Source organism: Sorex araneus, chromosome 4 (genome assembly GCF_027595985.1).
Source record: "Sorex araneus isolate mSorAra2 chromosome 4, mSorAra2.pri, whole genome shotgun sequence".
In the NCBI taxonomy this organism is placed as follows: Eukaryota; Metazoa; Chordata; class Mammalia; order Eulipotyphla; family Soricidae; genus Sorex; species Sorex araneus.
In genome coordinates, this window is record NC_073305.1 from 116,168,104 (window position 1) to 116,181,788 (window position 13,685).

The 13,685-nt window shown below is 48.0% G+C and overlaps 1 protein-coding gene across 1 annotated transcript in view; it reads right to left on the reverse strand.

Moving 5' to 3' along the window:
• Positions 1-13,685, reverse strand: part of MDN1 (midasin AAA ATPase 1) — a 134,820-nt gene that overhangs the window by 13,622 nt on the left and 107,513 nt on the right. The window contains exons 77-88 of the mRNA XM_055134887.1: positions 13,137-13,242; positions 11,678-11,793; positions 10,055-10,492; positions 9,303-9,529; positions 8,029-8,178; positions 7,698-7,867; positions 7,173-7,334; positions 6,108-6,245; positions 4,148-4,289; positions 2,596-2,777; positions 1,764-1,907; positions 1,155-1,302 (exon numbers count right to left, since the gene is read on the reverse strand). Coding sequence (XP_054990862.1) covers positions 1,155-1,302; positions 1,764-1,907; positions 2,596-2,777; positions 4,148-4,289; positions 6,108-6,245; positions 7,173-7,334; positions 7,698-7,867; positions 8,029-8,178; positions 9,303-9,529; positions 10,055-10,492; positions 11,678-11,793; positions 13,137-13,242 — 2,123 coding nt within the window. The remainder of the gene's footprint in view (positions 1-1,154; positions 1,303-1,763; positions 1,908-2,595; positions 2,778-4,147; positions 4,290-6,107; positions 6,246-7,172; positions 7,335-7,697; positions 7,868-8,028; positions 8,179-9,302; positions 9,530-10,054; positions 10,493-11,677; positions 11,794-13,136; positions 13,243-13,685) is intronic.

Sequence of the window (13,685 nt, forward strand, 5' to 3'; positions counted from 1 at the left end):
AGTGCAAAGCCAGGAGCCAGGAGTAACCCCTGTGCATCGCCGGGAGTGACCCAAAAAGGAAAAAAAAAAAAGAAGAAGAAAAAGAAAAGAAAAGATGCATTTCAAGGTCAGAGTGATAGTACTGGGGCAGGGCATTTGCCTTACGCACAGCCTGTGTTTAATCCCCAGCATCCCATACGGTCCCCTGAGAATCACCAGGAGTAATTCCTGAGTGCAGAGCCAGGAGTAACCCCTGACTGAGCATTGTTGGGTGTGGCCCAAAAATTTTAAAAAAGGTGCATTTCACTAAAAAATTAGCAGTCCACTAAAGTGCCCTAAAGCCACAATAACAATACTTTAGACCCAGGATAGTACACAAAGACCTAATTTTCAATGACTGCTAAGACTATTGGTGAATTTTATCCTCCAGCACTTCAGAAGTCATATTTTGTTAGCAAATAATACTTTAGAATAATTGCTCCTACACTTATATACACAAAATCTTAAAAGTGAGCTTCAAGCAAACTGCTTTTACATAGCGGGTTTTAATTTTACTGTTCTTTTCTCTTGAGCATAAAATCCCAAGTGGTGTGTGAGGGCAGCCGCTGGAGCACACTCAGTGCCAGGCGATCCCCCGGGCTGCTCCATCTCATTACCCACCATCAGGCTCACTGTGCCCCGTGAGCCATAAAGAAACAGCGGTTTTGCTGAGAGAAGTGACAAGGGACTGTATGTGAGGCCCGAGCAGACCCAAGGCAGACTGAACAGGAAGTGAGCAGAGTGACAGTGTTAGGTCTACTCAGATGAGAAACATGAGAGAGAGAACAGAACCCGTCTTCCCAAACTGCAGTCACATGGGCCAGACTTCAGAGCTGCCCATCACACCAGCCTGGAAAGAAAGCGGACACTGCTCATTCCCAGCGTTCCAGGTCACCTTCCTGGGTTTTAAAAGACGCACCTCTGGGGCTGGAGTAGGGCACAGTGGGTAGGGCGTTTGCCTTGCACGCGGCCGACCCGGGTTCAAATCCCAGCATCCCATATGGTAATGATAATTACTCCTGCCAGGAGTAACTCCTGAGTGCATGAGCCAGGAGTAACCCCTGTGCATTGCTGGGTGTGACCCAAAAAGCAAAATAAATAAATAAATACATAAATAATAAAAATAAAAGACGCACCTCCCTCGTCTTCACTGTCTGTGTCCTCAGCTTCATTCTTATCCTCACTGTCTAGTTTCAAGTCGTCTGGAAGGTCCAAGGCTTCCGGTTCTGGCAGTTCTTCCTGATTGCCATGGTAAGGATCCACCTCATTCTCATCATATTCTCTCTTAATGGGGAAAAAAAAATTTTTTTAAAAACATACTGTTTAATAAAAAGCAACATTTGCATATAATAAATTAGCTTTACATTGTTAGGCTGAAGGAATATGTCTCTTCCTGAAAAATCAAAAAGCACACATTAGAATTTACTAATACTTTCTGAATTTTCACATTGGCATCCCAAGCTCCACTTTTTGTGCAGGTTTTCTGCTGATAAGAGGTACTGTGTTTATATCCAGGTAATCATGAAGTTTGTGAGAATGCAGAAAAGGACCCAAGGTTTCAGCTTTCAAAATACAGCATGAAAACTTTCTCAGTCATGACCGCACATTTATGGCCTCTGTCAAGAGATTCTCTCTAGCACATTCTCCCACGGGCACTGGGCTCCATCCAAATAATGGCTCAGAAGCCATGCCATGCAGTGCTCTGGCCTCAAATCCAGAGTGGACCCATTTTAAATCCTCATTACCTCATCCATTTGCTCATTGATTTTGTCTTGGCCTTGCTCATCATCAGCAGTTTCTTCCTTTTCTTCCTTATCTTGCTGCTTTTTATCTTTGTTCGACTTCCCAGCATCCAAGCTGCTATCTTTAGCAACAAGTCCACAATCTTCCTAAGTATCAAAGGGGGGAAAAAGCCAAACATCATCACCTTCAACCTAAGCAGTGTGCTTCCACCCCGACGGACTCAATCAAGCATGTTTGTAGGCTGGGTCTGCTGGGATCTGCCATGGGAGCAGTGTGCCAACAAGGAGAGCCAGGACCCATTCAGCAGTGGTGTGAGGTGGGAGCACCGGGTAGGTGTCCTGTCCAGCCCCAGAGCTGTTCTAAGCTGGGGGTGAGACAAGTCTGGGGGTCTGGTGGCTAACAGCAGAATCAGAACATCTGTGAAGGACTGGAGCAGTACTATAGCAGGGGTGCCTGCCTGGCATGTGGTTGATCAGGCTCGATTCCTGGCATCCCACATGGCCCCTCATGCCTGCCAGGAGTGATCTCTGAACACAGAGCCAGGAATAAGTCCCGAGCACAGCAGAGTATGGTCCCAAAGCCAAAACAAACAAAAAGAATATCTGTAAAAAGCATTTTCTCCTGGGGCCTTGCACTTCCATCTTAACTTCCCTCATGTTAGCTAACACAAAGCTAAGGCCTGGCAACTCCTTTCGCTTTTAACAATCAAACATGAGAAGAAAAATAAGCAAAGACAGAAACAGAAGGAGGTGACAGGGCATGGTGGCTGACGGGAAGACTGTCTCCTCTGAACCCAGGGAGCAGGGGGTGGGGGTGGGATCATCGGTTAGTTACCTCATCCATTCCTGGTCCCGTTTCTTCAGGTTTACTGTCTTCCTCCTCCTCTTCCTCCTCCTCGTCGTCGTCATCATCACCCCAAAGCCTCTCATCTAGTTTATTGGCTTCCTCACCATTCAGATCACCCATCTGTTTATCCAGGTCTCTCTCCTCACTGTCGGATTTCTCATCATCCTCCTCTGAAAGGGAAAGTAAGGGGCTTGGTTAGGCAGATCCCAAAATAACAGGGCCCTGTGTGCAGAATGAGGCAGGGATCATCTCCCTGGGATTCAGTGCCTGTATTTCCGAACATTCTCTGAGATGACTTTTTACATGCGGAAGCCACCCTGCTTGTTTTGCAAAATGGAGGAATAAGGACTCCACACTAAGCTGAGGTCAAGAGGGTGTTGGGATAGTGCTAGAAAGTCTAGTTCAGGGGCTATAGCAATAATACAGCGGGTAGGGTATTTGCCGTGCATGAGGCCGATCCGGGTTCCATTCCCAGCATCCCATATGGTCCCGAGCACCATCAGGAGTAATTCCTGAGTGCAGAGTGACCCCTGTGCATCGACAGGTGTGACCCAAAAGCAGCAAAAAAAAAAGTTTAGTTCTGGGGGCAGGACTAGTCATCAATGGACTCATCCACCTCACTGGGTTTTGGTGTCTGATTCATGGGGTGACAGAGCTGGTTTTGTTCCCCATCTTTAACATACTCCTATGACCTTATCTAACATCTAAAATCATGTGTCAGCTTATAATTTTCTTGCCTTTCTCTTTATTTTATTCCACTTTGCCAAGGATTATATCCATATGCAACTGCATTTTATGTATACTCAAAGGTTAGTTTTCAGTGGCTAAAACAGGTAAGGTGCTTTGCTCTTTGCATACAGCTGACCTGGGCTCAAACCCTAGCACACCATGTGGTCCCCTGAGCCCACCAGAATGTAACTCCAAAAAAGAAAAAAAATTTTTTTTTAAATTTCTACAAAGATCTTGGCTTATAAAACACTATCTCAAATTAAGATTTGCAAAGAAAGTTAGGAAAAGAACTGAGTTGTGGTACAAAGATGAGATTAAGATATCACCTATGAGAAATCATATTCTTAATGTCTGATGACAAGAGGCTATTTAGAATATTAAGCAAAAGCAGCAAATTTAAAACCTGAATTTCTCCCAAATCGTCTACAGCAAATTATCTTATTCAATTTTTAGGAGAAGTAATTAAAAAACAAACAAACCAAAAAACCCAGCACATTCTACAGACTTTGGAATCGAAAGACAAGCTTGTCATGGGAACATTTCCTTGCTTTCAGCTTCCTGGAAAGGGGCCACCTCACTGCATCTAGCACATCAGAACATCAGTAAACAGCTCATTATTCAGACAATTTCCAGGGTCCAGGCTACCTCTAGACTCTACTTACAAGAGACAGTAATGACACATATAGATGCTTGTATTTTCATTGGCAGATATGTAGAGTAGCTAACTTGTTTTAAAAGTTGTAACAGGCTCACCATTAGGATATGCAATTCTCTAGATTATTTTCAAAATCAAGAACAGGTAATCTCAAACCTTGTTCTTCAAGTTCGCCATCATGCATTTTCCCATCAAAGTCTTCAGACATTTCAATAGCATTATCTTCTCCCTTAATATCTGGCTTTGAGTCAGGATCTTCTTTATCCTTTTCTTGACCCTTCTGAAATGTATCTTCTGCCTGTATCAAGAAGCATTATACAAAAAAAAAAAAAGCATTATATATCCCCCAAGAAGTATTATAGAAAACAACACTAGTTTGATAATGCCTAGTCAGCTCTAGACAGCATATAAATATGCAAAATGCTGAGATTAATGGAGTACAATTTTCTCTGGGAAGAAACTTAAAGGTCAATAGAGAACCCACATAATTTCTGGTTTGTTTTAACATTGGTTAGTTTCTAGCATTAGTGAATAAACAATTTTATTTTATGTTAACTGCTTTTAATAAAGACATTCTGAAAGAAAATGTATTGTCTGTGGAAAAATAATACCCTTTTGTGTGACTCTGATCTCTTTCTGACATATTTCACTGTGAATGTAATTTTATTCACTTTTTTATATATAAGTGTGACGTTCACAGCAAGATTCCTAATTGTTTTCCATTACAGTTGAATTTAAAAAGTACTTTTTCATTTTGTTTTGGTTTTGGTGGCCAACCTGGCAATTCAGGGCTTCCTCTGGCTCTGCACTCAGGAATCACCCCTGGCAGGTGTAGGGGCCATGAGTGCCAGGGATGAACCTGGGCTGGCCAACTACAAGGTAAGCCCTATCCATTATATTATCACTCCAGTTTCTCATTAGCATTCATATTAAAAAAAAGAAAAGAATTTCTAAGCCAAATGTACAGAATCAAAAAGAGAAACTGCCCCATAATTCCATTAGGACAGTACTATGTGTTAACTTTAGGAAATCTGGGAAAAAAAATGAATAAAAATAACAGTACAGGAGAAAGGGATTACAGTTAAAAAAAAAAAGGAACAATAAAAGAAAAATGAGACTGGATAGATAATTGAGGGATTCAAGTATTTTCCCTGCATATAGCTGACCCTGGTTTGCCCCGAGGCACCATATGGTCCCCAAAGCATAGAAAGGGGTGCTGAGTAAGAATACAAGGAACGTGCTTGTCTCGCATATGCATACACAAGTTCAATCCTGGGCACCCAGGATGGTCCCCCGAGCCCATCAGGTACAAGGGCAAGCACCCTACACACCATACTATAACTCTAATACTGGAATACAGATGCTTAAAAAATTCCATTTCCTTTTAGTTCAGCTTACTGATTTAAATGATTAAAATTAGTTTAAAAAAACACAACACCTTCCCAGGGCTAGAAAATAGTATAGTTCGTAAGGAGTCTGCCTTGCATGTGGCCAACCTGTGTTCAAACCCTGGCATCCCATTTGGTCCTGAGTCAGACCCAGAAGTTGACCCTCCAGAAGGTGAGCCCCTCAAAACCAAAATTAAGCGAACTCCTGAATAAGACATCTGAAAAATCAAACACAACACTTAATTCAAAGCACCTGAAACATTTCAAGGCCATTTTTCATTCCAATTATGTATCATTAAAAAACTTCAACACACTTTAATAAAAACCTACACTTGCATTGTTAATCCAAAGATCGCTAAATGAACCACCACCTAAATAATTGCTGGGGGGGGGGGGGGGAGAAAAAAAAGACCAGCAGAAATCTCATTTAAAATTACTAAAAATTTCATTGTTTTGGCTAAGACCAGCTACAGTATCTATTCTCATATGCTTAGTGAAAATGAAGGATCATATTGTTTCCTTCTGACTTAGTCCTAACCAGTCCTCTCTGTGGTGCTCTAGCACCCTCAGGGCTCCACAGAACATTGTAGTGTGAAAACCATTGAACTATTGGAGGGGTGGGGGTGGGGGGTTAAATACTGAAAAGATGCATTTCCCCTTTCTTGCTAGAAAGGGAGTTTCTGAAGTTCTGCAGATGGCCTCCATATTTTATGCACAGAAAAACTTACCTGTTCCTCATTTTCTATCTGGTCACTCACGTCCTTCACACCCTCGCCTTCTCCAAGTCCACCTCCCTCATAGTCATGGAACTCAGTTGCTCCCTCTCCTGCTGAATCTTCCATAAATTCTTTGGGTAGGCAAAATCCCTTAAAAATAAGAAAGAATAAAGAGGAGAGAAGTAGCTTTTAAGAAAATTTCTGGTGTGCCCCCAGAAAGCCGGGGCAGGGGCAGGCCGCCTCATGATGACAATGGGTGACTTTTTTGAGTTCCTATTTGTGTGTGGTGACTACCCAGGAGTGACCCCTGAGCACAGAGCCAGGAGTAAGCCCCGAGCACTGCCAGTGTGGCCCCCAAGATCCCCCACCAATATATATGCTTGGGTATAGACAGACTAAGGAGCATGAGGGAAGAATCATCTATGAAGGAGATGGAGTAGCCACACCTAGTGATGCTCAGGGGCTACTCCTGGTTCTGCTCTGAGGAATTACTCCTGGCAGTGCTGGGGACTGTTTGGGATGCCAGGGATCGAACTCAGGTCAGCAGCATGCAAGACAGATGCCCTAGCCAGTGTATTAGCACCTGGTCCCAAGTGTGGAAGGTTTGCCTGACTCCTGCTCCTCAGTTTCACCTTTAACAGTACTGTGTGCACCGCCGAACGCTTTCCTACTAAAGAAGAAAGTCTCCTCCCTGAGAATCAGTGCCCCACTACCATTCCATCCTAATTAAACATAAAAAGGCTTTTGATTCAACAGCCGTAGCAATTTATCTCCTTCTAGCGTCTAACTCAGTTATTGGAAAACGATCTCAGATTAGGCACGGAGAGAAAGATGTGAAGAGGAAGCCACACCACTTCCACGGTCTCTGAAGTCTAGCAAAGTCATTAGTGTGGGCCTGTAGGTTCACGAGTCGCATGCAGAGGGGCCAGGCGCTGGTGCAGGGTGGCAGAGTGCATGTCCTGGTGCCAATGAGGCCAGTCCCATCTCTGGCATGCCACATCCCTTACCCTGAGCACTGGAGGGGTGATGAAAGCCCACTGAACCAAAAGCACTTGAGTACCCATCAACAGTTCTTACCTTCTGGGCAAGCTCGGCGAAGATCTGGGTAAGCACGGCGAGCAGCTTCGCAGAGCTGCGGTGAGAGGCCAGGGACATGGTGAGGAAGAAGAGGACGAGGTCCGAGTACCTGGAGAGCATGGGCAGCAGGCACACCAACAGGCCGCAGGACTGGCTGAAGAACTGGGGGCAGAAGGAATTGGAAGGCCTGCTTACACAGCTTAACGGGACTGTACGAGGTCGGGAAAGCAGAGAGCAAGGGCGGTTGGTGTTTTGTTTCCCCCCTAAATCAAGTGTTCATAAACAAAATCTACGGGGGCTCCAAATTGCCCCTAGGGGCGATGCTACAGAATAACCAGCACGTCCTATCTGAACTGTTCCGTGGGACATACTTGGAAAAAAGACCTCTCCCTTAGTTTCTGTGAAGAGAATGTGGCCAGCAGTGTGATGAGTCCCTCTGTGATGGCCGTCACAGTACACACCCAGAAGATATGTGTTTGGACAGTAAAGAATCCCAAGAGGAAAGGGGAAACAAACACGGCGTACCGTCTGCTTTGCTGCCGTGCCATCCTCACCGCAGGACTTCAGCCTCTCCAGCAGCTCAGAAAGAGCAGAAATGATTTTCTGCACATGTAGCACGCTCACATCGGCCCAGAAGTCATCCTCTAAGAGTTTGGTCAGATGTCCGGATTCCAGTCTCTCTAAGCCTGCCGCCTCTGTGTCCAGGGGAAAGAATGACATGATTCACGAATGATAGACAATTTTCACATGCATTCACCCGCAGTCTTCCCTGCCAACGGCACCCGTAAGTAGTAGTAAAACCACCAGGTCAAGTTCACTAAGAGTCACCCGAGCGGTTGCCTTATTTCCAACATACCCTCTTCTTCCTGAATCTGATCAGCGTTTGCTTCTGCCCTCGTACGGTTTCTTTCTGCCAAGTTCTGGATGGCACAGAGGATGGTCCGGATGGCAGCTTCCATTTGCTCCGAAAAATCCTCTATAAACTTTTCATCTGACTTTTGGTTTCCTAGTGATATGGCCCAAACAGAACAAGCCATCAACTGTTTCTTCAGTGCTTCTGGACAACCCTCATCTGAGCCAACGGCCACCGCTGCCCACCTGCGGTGGATGGTGTACCCAGACGAACAAGACCCGGCCCTGGGGGCTGGAGTGATAGCACAGCGGGAAGGGTGTTTGCCTTGCACGCGGCTGATCCGGGTTCGATTCCCAGCATCCCATATGGTCCCCTGAGCATGGCCAGGGGTAATTCCTGAGTGCAGAGCCAGGAGTGACCCCTGAGCATCGCTGGGTGTGACCCAAAAAGAAAAAAAAAAACAAAAACACCCGGCTCTTGCCCAGACTGATCCACAAGCTTCTCGTCTCAGAATAATGAAAACATCTTGACTAAACAAATAACTAAAAATAAGCAAGTAGGGGCTGGGGCGATATAGTACAGTGGGTAGGGCATTTGCCTTGCATGTGGCCGACCCAGGTTCAATCCCTGGCATCCCATATGCTCCCCTGAGCACTGCCAGGAGTAATTCCTGTGCATCGCCGGGTGTGACCCAAAAAGGGAAAAAAAAAGTAAAAAAGAACAGCTTGAACAGTGGGTATCAGCAGCACCCAATATCAGGGCTCTCTTTCTGGTCTGAGGGAGAACTTTCTCAGTCTGTGCTGTCTCCCTTGATACATGCTACAGCCAAAACCACAACCAACCCAGGTTCAATCCCTGGCATCCCATATAGTCCCCAAGTACCAGGAGTAAGCCCTGAACATTGTTGGGTGTGACCCAAAAGGCGGGGGGGAAAAACAGGCTAAATCAGCAACAGTCATGGGTACCAACTGCTACAGCCTGCCCAAGAACCTGGTCAGGAATGTCCAGAAGTGTTACCCCTCTTCCCCCAAGAAGAGTAAAAACCGCCCCTGTGGGGATCTGGGACAATCTGAGAAGTAGTGATGGTGGTGATCAATTTTGATTAAGGTGGGACCACACACACTCCCCACCTCCACACCCCAGCCCCCAGAACAAGCCCGGGAAAGGCCAAATAGCTCTGGCGAAGGTCTTTGGAACCAAACTGCCCTTAGGACAGCTGGCCTAAGAAAGAACACCAGAGCAGCCTGGTTCCACTCCCCCTGTTCCCCAGCCCATACCTCCTTGACTGCCTGGGCCCAGCAGAAGGGCCTTCCAGGCAGAAAAGTCATCGGCAGCTTTATCGATCTCTCGTCTTACATAGTCCAGGCTCTGAACTAAGGGCATTTGTGTGTCTGTTTGCTCAACCTCCATCCCTGGAAGAATAAACAAGGACGCTAGGCCTTGCAAATGAGCTGACACCTGGGACAAGCAGCTCAGCCCAGAAGCGCAAACTTCAAAATCTTTCCTGCAACAACAGAAATGGCAGTGTTAAAAAAGGAGGGACCACTATTACAACACACCTCCTCCCTGCCTCCCCCTTGCCCGCAATCACACGCACCTCCCTGCAACCACAAATGGAAGCAGGACTATATGTCTAAAAGTTAAAAGTGAAAGCCTAAAGTTGAAATCCATTAACTTAAAAGATTTACAGCGAGGGGCTGGAGTGATAGCACAGCGGGTAGGGCGTTTGCCTTGCACGCGGCCGACCCGGGTTCAAATCCCAGCATCCCATATGGTCCCCTGAGCACCGCCAAGAGTGATTCCTGAGTGTAGAACCAGGAGTAACCCCTGTGCATCGCCAGGTGTGACCGAAAAACCAAAAAAAAAAAAAAAAAGATTTACAGCGAGACCTATGCCACCAGGCACTCCTGCAGATGCACTGCGGAACAGAGCTGGGACATGACTCCTCTTATCACCTGATCCCCTGATGAAGCTGAACGAGCGCTACAGTGTCCACAAAGGGGCAGTCAAGGGGAGAAGAGGGTCTCACCAAGAGTGGAAGAGGGTCTCGCCGGACTGCTGCCTTATCCTGTCAATGTCCACCTTCACCGTCGCTAGGCTGTTCCGCATCTCTGTGACTTTCGCGTTGGACTGCTGCCAAAGCTGGTCCTGCTTCCGCATCCGGCACGCTGCGGGCAGCTGGCTTCCAGGGACCGGGGAGGGGTAGATCGGCTCCCCCAGGAAGGGGTCTGGCACTGCGCCTTCCGGGCAGGGGGCTGAAGACTGCTGGCCTGGCGGGGCGTCGCAGGCCCCGGGGCAGCACTGGAGAAGCCAGGAGAGCTGCTCGAGCAGGACCTGGCTCTGCATGGCTAACTGCTGCAGCTTCTCCGTCCACTGCTGCACACCCTCCTGTGGTGGGAAGGCCGTAGGGTAGCCCTGTGGCCCTGTCAACCGGTCCTGAATCTCCTGCACGCAGCTGAGGAGGTTCCTGAGCAGATAAATGAAACATAACGACACCTGAAATATGCTTGAATGATTCGTTTGGTTTCCGGGCGCATGAGGCAGAGCACGGTCTGTAGTCCGCCACTCCACCTGTCCTTCTGGGGCTCCTGGCCAAGGTTAGGCTAAGAGGAAGGACAGGTGGGGTGGCGAACTACAGAACGTGCAGTACCAGGAATCAAACCCGGGGCTCCCTCAGGTAAAGCGTGTGCTGCCACCTCTTTGTGCCACCTCTCCGTCCCATGGCACCCTTGCACCCCAGGGGAACAAGGCTCTGAGAGGCTGGATGACTTAAGAGCCGAAAAACCCCAAAGCCATGGACCAGCTCTGAAGTCACCTCCCGGCCCTAACACAGTGCTTTTCATGGGGAAGTCAGTGAACACCTCTGAGCCAAGGACAGGTGCCTCCAGACCAGAAAGCTGTTCAGGGACAGTGATATGGCTCACGTGTGAGACTCAGGAGTTATTTCCCAGCACTACCTGCTCTGGGTATGTCCCTGGTGACCCCCTGGCTCCACCTGGAGGGATTCTATCCCCCCAGACTGCCACATGTGGCCCACACGATCCTCATTAGCAAAAAAAAAAAAAAAAAAACCAACAAAAAAACACTGCCATTCACATCACGGCAAGCACAGCTTTCTGCAGGATTCCAGTAAACATGGCAGACGACGCTGGCTGAACCCCAGTGAGCAGAATATAGACAGAGCCAAGGAGACTCTAGTCCAGAAACCCTCCCAGGCAAGAGCCCACCCGACGGTCGCTGACCGGCTTCCCACCCAGCCTCAGCCTTCATATACCAACGTCTGTCGAGCAGTATCCAAATATGGCTCAGCAAACTTCTGGGTTTTTTGTTTTGTTTTATTTTGTTATTTTAATCTGAAATCAACTTGAATTACCCCGAGGCTGAGACGGCCTGAGTCCAGACCCAGGGTTCAGTTGGCCACACACAACAAGTGTCCCCTGTCTCAGCTCTGAACTCAGTCCTCCACCCACCCTCCAGAGCAGGTGCCAGAACCAAGAGCCAGCAGCTGCGTCGCCACAAGCAAAGGGCAAAGCCAAAGGAATCCCCGCCTGCCTCTCTGGGCCTCGAAAGCCCTTTCGACACTCAGAAACCTCCCCTGCAGCAGCTCGGCACCAACCCCCAACTCTGCCTCAGTGGCCAGGAGGGCGGGTACCTGAGGAGGATCCACTGCTCGGTCAGCGTGGTCAGGGCGCGCCGCTGGCGGATGAGCACCTTCATCAAATGGGCGGAGAAGCCTCTGCAGCGCTCGATGCTGCCCAGCCCCATTTCCTGGAGAGGGAGCAGGAGAGCTTGTTGGGGGCGTCCCCAGCAGTCATCCCCAGGCACCCCCACAGAGCATTTCTGTTCTACCCAGTGGGGGGGGGGGCCCGACTGCTCAGTCTCTTGCTCAGACAAGTTCTGAACATGCTAGAGGTGGCACATGGTTCTTGGTTAGCGGCTCGGCTCAAGTCATGCTGCCACGGGCCACTGGTATCTCGAGAACAGGCATGACTGGACACCAAAGCTGCTTTAAGTGGTCTCTCCCTCCCCCCAGTCTCCTAGGGATGATGAAGACCTAATCAAGGCATTCTCAACTTCAGGCTGTGGGTCACGGGGATTCAAGTACATCAGTGGTGTTGATGAATAGCAGAGCTAAATATCCAAACGAGAGTCAACAGCACTGAAACCAATGAGACCCAATCGGTAACAACCACTTAAAAAGGTGCTGTCGGGCTGGGCGTTTGCCTTGCATGTGGCCGACCAGAGTTCGATTCCCAGCATCCCATATGGTCCCCTGAGCACAGCCAGGAGTAATTCCTGAGTGCAGAGCCAGGAGTAACCCCCGTGCACTGCCAGGAGTGACCCAAAAAGAAAAAAATAACAGGTGCTGTCAAGATGGCAGGCTGGGGTGGGGGTGGGGGGAGTGGGAGAGGGAACCTGGGAACACTGGTAGGGGGTTAGTTGACTCTGATGGTGGGATCAGTGTTGGAACACTGCATGTCTATTACCCAGCTATGAAAAACTTTGTAAATCATGGCGCTCTAATTAGATTTTTTAAACATTTACATATACACACATATATATACTTTTTTAAAGAGAAAAAAGTTTCTTCCCTCTTTTAGAAGGAAAACTAGGGGGCTGGAGCAATTGTACATTGGGTAGGGTGTTTGCCTGGGCTCAATCCCTGGCATTCCATATGTCCCCTAGGTTCCACCAAGAGTAATCCTGAGTGCAGAGCCAGGAGTAACACCTGAGCACAGCTGGGTATGACCCAAAATATTCTAACAAGAAGGAAAATGATGGGGCTGGCGGATGGTGTTAGCCAATAGCTAGGACTCATAACCACCAGGTTTGCTTTGAGGCACCACTCAGTCCTGAGCACTGCTAGGTGCAGCCCTGCAGGTGCCCAGGGTGTCTGCAGGCCCTTACACTTGCTCAGCAGGATGAGCACCTTCGGGGCCCTGAGTACTACTTGAGAGGCCCACGCCCAAACGGAGAGGGGAAATTATACCAAATGTGACAAATGGAACTTGATGTATGATGTACAACAATTCTGAGTGTGAGGCCAACGGTGTGTTAAAGAAGCTTCCAAGTGTTAACCAGTCCCCAGCCCTGTGCTGTTCCCTCTCTACCTTGTTGGGAGCTGCCAGGGCAGCGCTCAGTCTGGCATGCCGGGCAAGAGCACGGTAGAAATACTTCTGGCACCCATCCCACGAAGACGAGATTTCTGCAAGCAGCCTGGAAAAGAAATCGGCCTATATTAGTCCTTTAACATCACCCTCTCCAGCTCCAGTGCCGAGAGACTCAGACGGCTCTATTCAGCCACAACACAAAGCCGAGAGTTGGAATAGCTATTTCTGTGAGCCAGGCACGCACTCAGCCCGACACTGGCTGGTCATTGAGACTAAGGAGGTTTTCCATGATTGGCATTGGAAAATGGGTGGGGAACCAGCATGAGAACAGGGTCTTCTTGATGACGCTGACCAAGGAGGTTAAAGGTTGCGTGTCCTGAGGCCCCTAGGGGGTATGCAGGTTAACACTACGTAAGCTTACCACATGTGGAAGAGCCTTTAAAAATACAGGCGTTCTCTCACTAATTTTCAATGTATATTCAAATAAAGGAGAACTCCTTCAGGAACTTTAATAAACACAGTTAACAAGGGGAAAAGGGGGAAGGGGTG